The 14,922-nt window shown below is 34.3% G+C and overlaps 1 protein-coding gene across 1 annotated transcript in view; it reads left to right on the forward strand.

Annotated features, from left to right (window-relative positions):
* LOC136040986 (WD repeat-containing protein 70-like) overlaps window positions 1–14,922 on the forward strand; it is a gene marked incomplete at its 3' end in the record, with an annotated part of 52,694 nt that extends 37,772 nt beyond the window's left edge. Inside the window, 4 exon segments of the mRNA XM_065725471.1 lie at window positions 3,247–3,431; window positions 6,571–6,709; window positions 12,199–12,345; window positions 14,798–14,922. Of these exon segments, the coding sequence (XP_065581543.1) occupies window positions 3,247–3,431; window positions 6,571–6,709; window positions 12,199–12,345; window positions 14,798–14,922 (596 nt within the window).

Here is a 14,922-nt window from a genome sequence, read left to right on the forward strand (position 1 = left end):
CAATCAGGGTTGTAGTCTGAGCTATGATGTGGGTAGGAATGCTCACCAGAGGGAATAAATAATTTGAAATCATGAAGTTCAAAAAATCAATATTATAACCTGTTAAATCGAGGAGGTAAAAATTAAAGTTCCCCATTACCACATGGTTCATACTATCAGATACTTTACTAAACATTTCATTACTTCTTCTCCTTATTTCCAGTGATTTTAAAATAATTCCCCTTTAATCTTAAAAAGGACATAGAATTCAAAATATTTTCATGAGTAAGCCTTTTCTTTATTCCCATAACATATAGAAATCCAAAACAATCCTTAGAAATGAAGACTAATATATAGAAATCCAGTAGTGAGGGGTTTATTGATTTGACGACGCCCCTTGGGAACATACTATTGGATCCACTAGCCCCTCGAGATATTATTACGTGCACCTTTGTCTTGCACAATACTGCAGTGCAATTCAAAAAGTTCAAACATGATCCAAAATAATTCCTACAAAACCTAAAAATCATTGTTACGAAAGACAAAAATACTTTGCACTATTCTAGCATAGTTCTAACAGAATGAAAAATAGTTGGTGCAGGTCGCAAAATACTTCCTACAAAACACAGAAATTATAACACAATCCCATTTACTTCTCAAAGAATAAAAAAAAATCCAAAAAATGAAAACATAATCCAAAATAATTCCTACGAAACAGAAATAAGTCTTACAAAAAACGGAAATACTTTACAAAATTCTAAAATAATTTTAACAGAATGAAGAATAATTTGTGCCGAACACAAAATAATTGCTAAGAAATTTAAACAACATCCCAGACACTTCTTATAGAATACAAAAAGTTTATAAATGATCCAAAATAATTCCTACCAAACATAAATAACTCATACAAAATACAAAATACTTCGCACAACTCTGAAATAGTTCTAACAGAATGAAAAATTGTTGGCGCAGAACACAAAATACTTGCTACAAAACACAAAAATTCTTACAACATTTCAAATACATCTTAAAGATTAAAAAAAGTTAATACATAATCCAAAACAATCCCATCAAAGGAGAAATAACTCTTACAAAATGCAAAAATACCTGTTTTAAGACTTTAAACTATGAAATATAATTTTTCTGCTAGTTGGATCTGGTTTGGGCAAAATTGATCTTTTATGGCACAAAATGGCATTAAACGCCCCCTCTGTTTTCCGAGAGAGAGGTGCTGAAATCTAACACCCAATTAACTATCGTGAATAAATAACTTCTCTAATACAGCTTAAGGTTAAGGTGGGAGGTATTAAAGGAATTTGTTTTTGCGGAGGGGCACTGAATTCTAACATCAGTAATCTAGCGTAAATATACAACTTCCATAAAACAGTTTAAAGCTAAGTAGAAGTGCTTAAGAAGTTTTTCCAGGGGGAAGGGGATTGAAATGTACGACTTAAGTCTCTACCTCTCTACCTCAAACAGCTTTAAGTTAAGGTTAAGTTAGGTTACCGCCTTTCTTTAATTAACGTTTATTTGTTTATTATTTTCTCCTTTATCAGCTTTTTCAGATTTTCTTTTTCTATTTATTGAGTTTTAACTGCTTTTTTCTGTGATTTAATTATTCTATGCTGTTTGTGAATTTGTTTATCCATAAAGCATGTATCCACAATAAAAATATAAAGCTTGTCTTATAAAGCCATTTGAGAATGAAAACAATGCATAGTCTAGATATCGTAACAAGAAATGTCCAATGTTTATATCCCTGAGGTAAGTGGACTAAAACAAGTCTTACGTAAGCCAAGTGACGCTGGTGTACGCCGTTATTGCGTAACACTCACGTGTAAACCGTCCTCAGTTACAAACGGTATTTTCCACTTGACTGTTGAGACCTGACATCTAAAAAGTCACACGAGATTGCGTCATCCTTAACATAAGTCAACAATATCCTAGCACGTAACATACAGATGGACACAGGTAAGATCCCACGTGTGCACTGTGTTCAGTTACAACTAGGGGTCCCCCACAGGCCCCCTGAACTACAACAACCTATGTTATATTGCTTAATATAGATCAATAATCTATTACGTAACATAAGGTGTGCTTATGTAACATCCCTCCTTTGCGCCGTCTTCAGTTACGACCTTGGCTTCGCTACTTGACTAGCAGGCCCTGACCTTTTACAAGTCACCTGATATTGTGTCATCCTTAGCATAGTTGTACACTCCCTATTATGTAAGCTTCCCCGCTTGGCTAGCGGACCTAATCTAAGAAATCTAACATGTCATGCAAGATTAATACACAGGTGTATTATATCATCAAATGTTCACTATTGTTTTGCGTAAGAACTAGGTGTGCGTAATAACGTCTTAAGGGGCTAGTAGCTCCTATAGTATACCACCTATCTGTCTGGTTAGAGTATTGCCCCTGTCACTACTTACGCAAACATTAACACAAAAAACGTGCCTTTTATTATCATAACGTTCATTTCGGGGAGATTTTTGAGAGCTCAATTTTCTTTCTAGAAAATTTGGACAGTGGAATTACAGTGGCAGTGTTGCGTTCATCCTTATTTTTGTAAAAATAATTTTGTAAATCATAGACGTTTAGAATAAAAACCAAGGACGTTTTATAGGGCCTTTTAAGTCTTATAAAGGAATTTTATAAGACCCTTGAAAATACTGGACGGAACTGAACTGATACAATTTTTATAGTCACTGATCAAGTATTGCACGATTAGCATTATTTTTTTCTGGGTGGGTGGCTAGAGTTTGAAATCGGAATTTTTGGCTTTTCAATTTTTATGTATGCTAAGTTTTGATTTTATCTATTTGTTAGTTTTGATGATTCTCCGTGCTGTTAGATTTATAGTATTTTTTAGTTCCTCCAGTTTTGGCTTTCATTTGTTGTTGTTTTTTTCTCTTTGCTCTCTGTGCTGTTTATTTGTATCCAGTTTATTATGTTAGTATTTTCATTCAGAAAATGTGAACGTATTTCGTTATAACCTTTTCTCGTAGCGCTGAACAAGAGAGGCGATTATAACTATGATAATAAATCATTTAATTTTTTTAGTACGGTAGTAACAAGTATATGATCTCAGTTCCTGACAAAAAACGATTACAAAGTTTATAAAAATGTGAAGCGTTGCCAATTGCTAGATGGTGCTGATAGTTTTTTTTTTGTCGACACTAGTGCCAGTTGCCCCTCTTAAAAGTTACTCGTAGTCTTTGGCTTAATCTCTGTTGTGTTTGATTAGAAATTGTTTAATTCTAGGTGAATACAGCCATAACAATGCGAAATGCTCACCAAAATGGTAGTGAGATTACTTCTTTAGACTTTTCTTATGATGGTCGAGAATTTATCACTCGTTCAAACGATGAAACATTAAAACTTTGGGACTTGAGAAAATACAAGACACCTGTTCACGTTGCTTCTGGTTTATTCTCACGTTTTGCTATGTAAGCTACTTTCAAGTACCCCAAATTTATGTGTTTTTAAGACATTATCATAATTTAAAGTGACTTGCTAATTTTTTAATTTTACACGGAAATAGATATGTTGATATTTTACTTGAATTGAAATACAAATTTTTTGTTTTATTATCTTGACAGTGGCTCCGATTCACAAAGTAAGGGGGGGGGGGGGGTAAAAACGACCAGTTAGCCTCGATAAAATGGAAAATAGCTATGAAACACAAATAAGAAGGTATTGTCTCCCCCTGTTTCTAGAAAGAAATTTATAACAATTAGATGCTCAGCGATTTTGCCCAAATTAGGTGTGGTATTTCTGTTGTTCTGGAATATTGACACTGGAAAAACAAGTAGTTCCTTGGAATGAGGAATTTTCCAGAAAATAGCAGTGAAAATATAATCTAAGCAAACACCTTGGTTATGTAATTTTAAAAAAACAAACCTATAAAAATTGAACTCAAAATTAAAAAGGATCTAAATAAAAAAAAGAGCCTTAGCTTCATCACTTCGTGGAAATTCAGCTCTCATGATGACACTGGAAATACTCACGTGATTGACTCCAAACGTGATCAGGGTCACTTGTGATTTGGCTTGGATGAGTCTCCCAATTAGGTCAACATTCTCAAAGATTGCAAGATTTCGAAGATACATTTTTAAATTTTAGGGTAAATAGTGAGAAATGTTATATATTAAAGGCTATTTTTTAAGTTTTATACATCGAATCTGTCTTTCCCTGCAATAGTCTATAAAATGCTCCTACTACCAAAATATGCTCTGTGGGCTGTTTTTAACCTACCTCCAGTGTCTTGCGTAACGTGACTTCAAGTCAGCTTTTCTAATTTTTTTCTGTAAATATTCTTTGTATTTTTCATCTTTTAAAATTATTCTCTCGAGTCCAATAATATCCTGCAAAAGTTTCAATTTCTGGCTTGGTAATGTATATGTGTATTCACCGTAAATTAAAAAACACATGCTCACTTAATTTTGTGTAAAGAAGCTGTGTGTTCAGGTAGTGTCCGTCGCGAAAATAGAGCTAAAAGAAATCATTGCACATTGTGGCACTGAGTTGAAATAGTGTTAAAAGTTGTTGTTAGTAGTATGTACATCAGCTTGGTAGAAACTAGGGTTTAAGGTGGAAACTTAATAACTCTGCACCCACACCCTCCCACTTCCAACCCTTTGAAAGACTAGAAAATCATAGCTTGATCAAAACTGTGTAATTGAGAAGAAATATGATAGTTTTCTTGAAGTTAAATCTTTGTATTATCCCCCCCCGCGTCCACCAGGAATAATTTGTATGGACTTATTATTTTCTAGAAAGTGTTCTGTGTCGGTTTTGTACACAGATAAACCCTGGAAGGGGGAAAAGATATTTGGGAATGTATTACATTATTACTGTCACTATGCATACTTTTTATATTGCAAAGTTTCATAAATATATCAGTTGCTTACTTTTGTCGTGTCTCATTTCTGGTTCTAATTAATTCAAATTCTTTTTGTTTCATGTTTTCGTTTTCCTTTATTATGCTGTTAAGAATGGAAGCGACAAAATTATTAATCTAGAAAATTGAATTTACAAATTAAAATTGCAAAATTATAAATTTAAAATCGTAAAGTGACAAAATACTCTCACCTTTGAACGAATGGATCGATTAAAGGTCCTTAGTCTTATCCTTAATCTTATTAAGTTGCCTTCGGCTTAATAATAAAGCTGCTGTTAGATCTCTCCTCTTCAATGCAATTACGTCATGATTTGGAAGTCTTTGATCATTGCTGTCGACGAAAAATCCAATTCAGACAGAATTTGAAATGTTGACGAGCGTCACTGCAGCCGTTACATTGAAATCATTGCCGTAATTTAAAAAAAATTAGGCTGTGGTGGCTTAGCCATGTCCTGGAAGACCTAATTAATACATCATCAAGCACGTATTTTACCTGCTCCTTTGTCTGATTGGCGCAGGTGACAACATGGTCAATTGAAAAATTAGTAGACAACTGTGAGAAATTACTCAAAACCTATTGGCGGATCTCGAAAGTTTGTTAGAAGGGGGAGAGATGCTGGATCCAGTTTGCCGAAGAGCTGGCACAAGATCAAAAAGATGGGAAGATAGCAACCATACCGTGTCTTTTGGGTGCTGGATAAGATGTGTGCATCTGATCCTAAAACGGACACAAAATAGTAAAAGCAATCTTAAATCAGGGAATCTCCAAATTCAGTTTGTCATAGTAAAAGAAGAAACCACTTATACGCTAATGAACATTGTGGCAAATCTAAATATTGAATTTATCTCGGCAAGCGAAGGAACCATCTACATACTAATCTACAAATAGACAAATCTGCAAATTTAATTTGTCATAACAGAAGAAGAAACCAGTAATACGCTAATTAACAAATCGGCAGGTCTAAATGTTTAATTTGTCATGGCAAGCGAAAGAACCATCTACACACTAATCTGAAAATTGATAAACCTGCATATTTAATTTCTCGTAGCTGAAGAAGGAACCACCAATACGCTAATTATCAAATTGGCAAATCTACATATTTAATTTGTCATGGAACGATAAGGGCCGTCAATACACTAATCTACAAAGTCACAAATCTGGAAATTTAATTTGTCATGGCAGGAAAAGGAACTGAAAAAACGCAAACCTACTAAAATCACACTACTAATATCACTTTTTTCCCAGAATTATCGAAGCAATTTTCTGCTTTTCGGAAGGTTTCTCTGGGTAAGTTCACATTTTTTTTTTGGTTATAGTGATATCCTTTATGCCTTTTGGTTTTTATTTTAAAAGTAAAAGAGTGAATTAATTCCCAGAGTATCAAGAAAGAGGCAATTTAGGATCAATAAACCTTGCATACAATTTAGTAGAAGAAACTTGGAGGGGAATCATTAAACTTATGGGTAAATTACCAGGGTTTAGGGTGACATACCATCCCCTTTTAAGGATGAGGTATATGTTTTAGAAGTCACTTATGGATGGGAGGTAATTCAAATTATGGATAAGTCACCAGCACTTAGGGTGATATAACACCGTTTAAGGGTGATATATGTATTTATATTTCATATTTTCTGATGTTTTAGTTTGATATATTTTTATGCTACATCGGTCTTTTTGTTCTTAGGACTGACTGCATATTTAGCCCTGATGATAAAATGGTACTAACTGGAACATCTTTAGAAAAAGGTGAACAGATAGGTAAAGTTCATGTTTTCGACAGAGTGACTTTTGAGAAGCTATGTGAAGTTCAAGTTTCTGACTCGGTATGTTTTTTTTTTCCTTTTTTCTTTAACATGGCTCCTTAGCAATTGTGTGTTTTTTTGTTTTTTTTTAATCCGTCTAAGTTAAATGGTACATATTTGCCATATTAAATGTCTTCAGTTTTAAAAGTAAAATAAAATCGGCCGTGGAAGTTTTGGTAGAGTTATCTATTTTTGCAAAATACGATCCCTAAGAATAATCACTAATTCATTTTACATTTTCATTATTTTGAGTAGAGATAAGAAATGTACTATTATTTATCGTTTTAAAACGATTACAACTTGAGAAAAATAGCATGGTTCTGCAACGTTTTGAGTGTGCATATGACCTCCAGTGGTATGTTTTGGACTAAGGAATTACAGTGGGGTTAAACACCTCTACGTTCGGATCATGGGCAAAGAATGGATTGAATGATCCTGTTTTTCAATCCTAACCACAGACAAAAACAGACAAATTATACCAAAGAAGCACGGGAAAACAAGCAAAAAAAATCAAGGGAATAAAGGTTGTTTCAGCAGAGGCTACTGCCAGAAGGGTGCACAAGCACCGAAGCGCGTTTGCAGAAGCCAAAAAAAATAGTTTTTTAGTAATTTATTTTGTATTTCCGTGCAATTTGAATAGACATAGAAAAGGGACTATTAGTTTTGCTATTCAGCCTAGAGTCACTGCCATTCGGCTTAAAGGAGCACTTTGTAACTTTCAGAACTTGTGTTTCTGGAGCAGGGGACAAATCAGTCATCGTAGGAACCAATACTTTTTCTTTGCTCGTGAATCTCCACTGGAGACGACTTTTTTCATTCCAATTTTGGACCTGATGATAGACGCACAGCGAGGGAAACTTTGCAGATGCATGTTTGGGTGGCTTTAGATACATATGATAGCGAGCTGAGTTTAGGTTTTCATTACTCTTGTATCCATAGATAAACAATAAAGCACACTCTTCAACAGTAAGTAAGTATCTCCTCCGTTCTGCTGACCTTCAGAAAAACTTGAGAACTTGTTTGGAACGCCTTTTCCTTTTTTTCTGCTTTTTCATTACTTCTAAGAAATGTTTTTTCATTTTTTCAGTGTTGGGCGAATAAAGGTCCAAAGGATAGACCATAGATTTTTACGAGATCAATTCTTTCTTCAGCTTCAATGTGGTTGCAGGACCAAAAAGTTGAATTGTCCGTAGAATTTATGTAGTAGGCAACAACAGTTACTACAGATTTTTATTGCGAGACTTCTCTACGCGTGATAAGAGCTGTTCGAGAAAGAGGAATAAGGCATGTTGACGTCTGCAAAAGTTTGGATCTATGGTAATGTCCATATTTGCAACGCTCCTGTAACCCAACAGATCTTTGAGTAATTTAAATGGTATATTTTAGAACATCAACCATATAGTCCTGGCTTATTGCTGAGTGACCTCCATCTTTTCCCTGAATTGATTAAGTGGCTTGAAAGGCATCAGTTTTTAACTGGCGAAGAGTTCAAAGAATTCACCACAGCTTACTTCCTATCCCTGACGGTGGTATTTTAGCAGATTAGAGGGCATGAGTAGTACTTGTGCCTTCTTCGTGAAAAGCCACTGTCAGTGGTTTGAAGTTCTCTTTTTAGGTTTAATTGGTTTGTTAGACCGAAAGGTGCATTCCAGGTGACGTTAATGTGATCGAGAACAAACGTCACTGCGAATTCCAAAGTGAAACTTTGTGATGCATGTAGGAAGCTATTTAAAACAGAAGAAAAGATACGCTGACTTCCTGAATTGTTCTGAGTCATGACAATACCTGTGCTTGTGCAACACAACGGCTCCTTAAACAATTTAAATGGGACACTTTCGAACGCCTGCTATTTAGTCTCAACTTAGTGTTGAATAATTTCTCTTCTTTTCTTGAATTACAAAACCATCTTGGGAGATTCTGCTTTTCAACTGATGAGCAGCTCTAGGAATTTTCACAGCTCACTGAAATCATTGGCGGTGACAGTTTATGTAGACGATTGACAGTTCAATCGTCAAGGTGATTATTTTGAGCTTTAATAAAGGTAAAGAAAATTGTCCCTACCGGTGGTGCTGATCTCCGTTTCTTGAGCCTTCAGCCAGAAAGTGCAATGGGGTGTTGGGGACCAGCCACACTGTGCTTTCGCCCACCCTTCCTGTTCACCTTTCCCAGATTTCTCCAGGTACCCATCTAGAGCTGGGTCGATTCTGGCTGAGCTTACAAAGTCACGCCACTGACCCCCGTCCCAAGCTAAATAATTGGGTATACTAGGATTCGAACCCTCGCCATCTCAGACAAAGGATCCTGAATCCAGCCCGGCAATCCACTTGGCCAGGACGGCCAACCTGAGCTTTAATATTGATCGGAAATTACTTTTGGCACAGAAGTATTTTTATTTATATATTCAGCCTTTTTTTGCAGAAATGAATGACCAGCATAACAGGAATCCTGCCTTTTAAACTAGTTTTCAATGTAGGCCATAGGCCGACTGGAAACGAAAGTAAAAATTGATACTGAAAATAATAATTTCAGCTACTGTTTACTCTGTCTCTACCCTCCTAACCTTGTTCGTACTCTTTGAAGCAAAGTTCTTTTTATCTTAGTTAATTCAGGCGGTAAAATTCACCACATTGTGTGACTATTTCTTTGTGGGGTTCTGTCCCCACCGGTATTATTAGGAATATTTCTTCTTTTTTCTTGTCGCCTTTTCCAAGAACATAACTGTCTAATATATCCCTCTCGTTTTCTACCTCCCTACCTTTACCTCTTAATATTTGTTATTTCTACTGTCCCAGCTTCTCAATTGCTGCACTCCTTTATCTCTTCCTCTTCTCGGTGTGTCTCTCTGTGCTTTCCAAAATGTTTCTTTAAAATAATTCCTTAAAGTGTGATAATATTGATTGATATAGAATCTTATATACTCGATGTGTTGGGATAAAATTAAAATATTTTGAACTCCAAAGCTGGTTAAAAATAATTTTTATCAGACAGTTGGTGGTAACGAACTGTAGTAAGGAGCGACCCTGCTCAATCGTAACCGAAACTCTAAAAAGTGGAATTTTTATACTAATAGATTTTAATCAAAAAAATTGCATTTTAATGCAGATTTTAAATATATAAGTTTTATCAAGTTTAATCTTACCATCAAAAGTTACGAGTCTGAGAAAATTTGCCTCATTTTAGAAAAAAAGGGAAAATACCCCTAAAATCTTATCGAAAATCACACCATCAGATGCAGCGTATCAGAGAACCTTGTTGTAGAAGTTTCAAGCTCCTATCTACAAAGATGTGGAATTTCGCATTTTTTGCCAGAAGACAAAACACGGATGTGTGTTTATTTGTTTTCTGTTTTTTTTCCCAGGGGTGATCATATCGACCCAGTGGTCCTAGAATGTCACGAGAGGGCTCATTCTAACGGAAATTAAAAGTTCTAGTGCCCTTTTTAGGTGACCAAAAATTGGATGGCACCTAGGCCCTCTCCCACGCTCATTTTTTCCCCAAAGTCACCGGATGAAAATTCTGAGATAGCCATTTTATTCACCATATTCGAAAAACCTAATAACTATGTCTTTGGAGCGACTTACTCCCCCGCAGTCCCCGTGGGAGGGGTTACAAGTTACAAACTTTGACCTGTGTTTACATATAGTAATGGTTACTTGGAAGTGTACGCACGTTTTCAGGGGGATTTTTTTTTGTTTTTGGAGGGAGAGTTGGGGTGGGGGGGTATGTGGGAGGATCTTTCCATGGAAAAACTTCTCATGGGGGAAGAGACTTTCAATGAAGGGGGCGCAGGATTTTTTAGGATTATTTAAAAAACAATGAAAAAATCAATATGAATAGTTTTTCTACTGAAAGTGAGGAGCAGCATTAAAACTTAAAACGAGCAGAAATTATTACGCATATAAGGGGTTTACCTCCTCGTAATACCTCGCTCTTTACGCTAAAGTATTTTTAGTAATTTCAACTATTTATTCTACGGCCTTTGTGATTCAAGGGTCATTCTTAAGGAATTGGGACAGAATTTAAGCTTTAGTGTAAAGAGCGAGGTATCGACGACGGGTGAACTCCCTCATATACACAATAAAAACATGCGAATATAGAAGTTCGTTACGTAAGTTTATTCGTAAATTACGTATTTTTTTACTAATGAAAATTTTTCTAAAAAATTAAAAGTTCTAGTTGCCTTTTTAAGTAATCAAAAAATTGGAGGGCAATTAGGCTTCCTCCCTCTCTCCTTTTTTCTCAAAATCGTCCGATTAAAACTATGAGAAAGCCATTTAGCCAAAAAATTAATATGCAAATTTTGTTTTAATTATTTAAATTTGATTTGTTTTAATTATTTAGATTGGAGAGCCAACATCAAAACATGCATTAATTAAAAAAACGTCCAGAAACTAAATAAAAAAACAAGTTTTTTTTTTAATGAAAGTATGAGAGACATTAAAACTTAAAACGAACAGAAATTACTCCGTATATGAGAGGGGCTTTTCCTCCTCAATGACCCGCTCTTTACGCTAAAGTTTTTCACTGTTTTAAGAAGTAGAGTTAAGAGAAAGAGTCAAACTGTAGTGTGAAGAGCGAGGCGTTGAGGAGGAAAAACCCCTTTCATATACGGAGTAATTTCTGTTCGTTTTAAGTTTTAGTGTCGCTCCTAACTTTCATTTAAAAAAACTTGTTTTTTTATTTAATTTCAAAAAGCACTAATATTTCAGGTGTTGTACACTATTTTGTAAAACAGTTATTACACAACACAAATATACTGTATATTATTACGCAAGTCATTACCCTTACATGGGCAAAAAAAAAACAGCAACAAAATGGACGCTAGTTTAAAAATATAACAGTCCAAAATAGGGATGAAACATTTTAATTGACAGTGAAATAAATATAAAACTTTTTACCTGGAAACACATATACAGTGTCCATTATCAGAAGTGAACACTATATATGTGTTTCCAAGTAAAAGTTTTATATTTGTTTCACTGTCATTAAAATGTTTCATCCCCATTTTGAACTGTTATATTTTCGTCATGGAAAGGCAGTGTGGCCTTCGGACGCTATTTACATGGACGCTAGTTTATTTGCATTTTCCAGTCTCTTCGAACTATCTTACGTTTATTTATTTTTGACTACAATATGATCGTTGGATTCTTTAAAACGTCACTTGTATCTTTATCATCTACCTCTTTGCTTAGTTGTAATCATGCTAAAAGTCCAACTTCCCTTTTTTCCCTTAGGTTGTTGATATGTCCCGGGTGTATTTCCTTTACAGAATTAGCGCAGAGACCTTCGCTAGGGGTAATTTTCGTAAAATTCCTTCATAGTCAATAACAACAAAAACCATGAACTAATAATTTTATTTTCTTGTCACCTTTTTCAAGAACAGAATTGTCTAATATGTCCCTCTCGTTTTCTATTACCCATTTTTACTTCTCAGTATTTCTTCTTTCTGATTAACTTTGCTCTCCTTTATTTATGCTATGTTAGGCATTTATTGTTGTTTTCTTCTGTAGCATGTTATTAGACTTGTTTGGCACCCAAAACTCAACCAAATATTTATCGGATGTGGCAACGGTGTAGTCAAATGCTATTACGATCCGAAAAAGAGTCATCGGGGAGCTATATTATGTGCTGACAAAAAGCAGAGGAAGAAGAAACAGGTATGGATTTCAAATTCTCATAATATTATCAGTTAGTATATAGCTATGGGCCTAATTTGTACTTGCCCGAGGGTCTCTAAAGTGATGAGACCAGGCATATACAGAGAGGGGATAGACCCCCCCCTCTCCTCATGACACGACAATATAAATAGCGACGAAGACCACACTGCCTTTCAATCACAAACACCAAAAACAAAAAGAAAATGTTTCCCACTGTCTTTTTAAATTCCCTATTGTTCTACTTGTTTTTAAATTTTTATGATTTCCTTATTTTGAACAAACTGAAGAAAATCTAAATAGACAGAGAGTACACCCCTTACTTAGGGTTCCTAGCCTCATAATAGCCCCAGTGGTCCTTAGAAGCATTAGTCTATAAAACAGTCTTAAGCAGGAGACGGACCTGAACTATGAGTATCCAAAGCAAAAATTTATGTAAAAAATAGAAAAAGTTGATTTTTGTTGTATTTTTGATATGACTGCTGGTATTTCCATTTTTCTTGTCGGAGAACTCCAGAGACCACCACAAGATTGGTAGATGTCAGAATAACCGATATTTAAAAAAAAAAGTAACAATAATAGAATAAATGATGAAAACTGAAACCTGCTCAGGTAGGAAAGAAAAAAGATAAAAGTGGAGTCGTCGAGCAAGGAACTAATTTTTTCTTGAGAATTTTTTCTTAATAGATACAAAGATTATAATTTTTCTTCTTGCAATTGTTTTTCCCATAATAATCTTTAAAGTATACGTTTTAGGATATTTTATGGTGTTTTTTAAGTTTTTTTTTGGCTAATTAGCAGGATTTTTGTTATCATACATTATTTGAGTTTTATAAATTTTCCTCGAAGTCCGTATTATCAAAAAAAGGGAATTAGCAACAACTTAGGATAGTTGAAAAATTATGGTAATGTGTTTGGACGTACATCTTCGTGATCAAAGGAATTTAGAAAATAAGTTTCAAGTTACATTAAATTAATTAAATTAATATTATTGTATTAATTGTTATTAATTTAATTACATTAAATTAATAACAATGTTTCAACTAATTAATACTGTTAAATATTAAATCTATTCAAATTAAATTAATTTTATGAAATTATTAAAACTATTTAATAATAATACAAAACAATAATTGATTCAGACTTAAAACGACCAGAAAGTGAGATTTGTGGGACTGACGCCCCCCCCCCCCATGTTCTCTGAAGACCAGAATGTAGTTTATATTTTAGTGAAAGCGAGCCTTACTACGTGCTGAGTGTTCTTATTTGTCATAATATCGAAAAAAAAAAAAAAAAACACCATATCCAAGATTATTGAAGAAAACGGTAAATGAACATGGATTGACAGTTTGATATACATATAATGGTATTCACTCCTTATAGTATTAATAATCTTCGACTTATTAAAGATAAAAAAGTGAAAACATTTAAAATGTGTTTTGTTTTATTTAAAGGGCAAATTGTGTTTTGGTCTTCAGGATGCATGAGGGGCGACAGCCCCGCTCATCTTAGCTTCTGTTCATTTTGAGCTTGAATCAACTACTTACGGTAATTCCTATACGTTTTGGGTTTCATTTATTTATTGATGGTTATTTTTGGTAGTTTTACGCCTGGGAAATTATTTGACTTTATTTTTATTCATTTTTGGTCTAATATAGCTCTTTACTTTTCTTTGAAAAACTGATCTCGTGGAAAAAGTTTTTAAAATTAATGACACCAAAAAGCTCAAGAGGGTTTATTCGTTAAAAGTATAGCTGTTTTTGACATTTACGGGTTTGGCATTTCATGAAGTAGAATTTTTACGTTTTCAAAATCAACTTATTAAGTTTGCTTATTTATTTTCACTATTTATTTCCATCATGATGAACGGTTTATACAACATGATGTCTGAACGGTCAACGAGCATGTTAACTTCGAATAAAAAATCGCTTTTAGAGAAAATTCACTATCATTTATTTTCAAATGCATTTCACCTTTCTCTACGTTTGTATGATATATAGATTGATTGACAGATTTTCTTTTTTTTTCAAAAGGCTCAAAAGGCCTTAGCTATGTGTTGTTGTGTGTTTTTTTAGGGTGAGTCGATTGCGTGTATCACATAAAAAGGAAAAGGCAAACCTACTTTATTTAAAAACAAAATATCGCCGAAAAAATATTCACAAATTATCCGGAAAAAGTAATTAGTTTTATTTATAATCAAAAGAAGGATCATATAATATAGAAAATACACCGTGGAAAAAACAACAGATGCATTTCACACAATAAGTGTAGTACATAAAATGTTTCTTTTGGCAGAAAAGAGATCGCTTTTTAATTCAAGCTCATTATATATGCTTGTTTCCCATCCTGCCATGATAAATACAATTTTTAGATGATGAGTTTGAATCTAAGACTGATGGTCCTGTAGTTTCGAAAGACAAATTTTCTGTCCCTTTGAATTTTTCACATTTTGCAGACGGAAGTGTTTACTACAACACAAGTTATCACACCTCACGCCCTCCCAATGTTTCGGCAAGATCGGTATAAACCAGCAAGGAAAAAACAGGAAAAAGAACGTCTTGATCCCGTTAAATCACACCG

The sequence above is a fragment of the Artemia franciscana genome, chromosome 21, assembly GCF_032884065.1.
Source record: "Artemia franciscana chromosome 21, ASM3288406v1, whole genome shotgun sequence".
NCBI classification, from domain to species: domain Eukaryota; kingdom Metazoa; phylum Arthropoda; class Branchiopoda; order Anostraca; family Artemiidae; genus Artemia; species Artemia franciscana.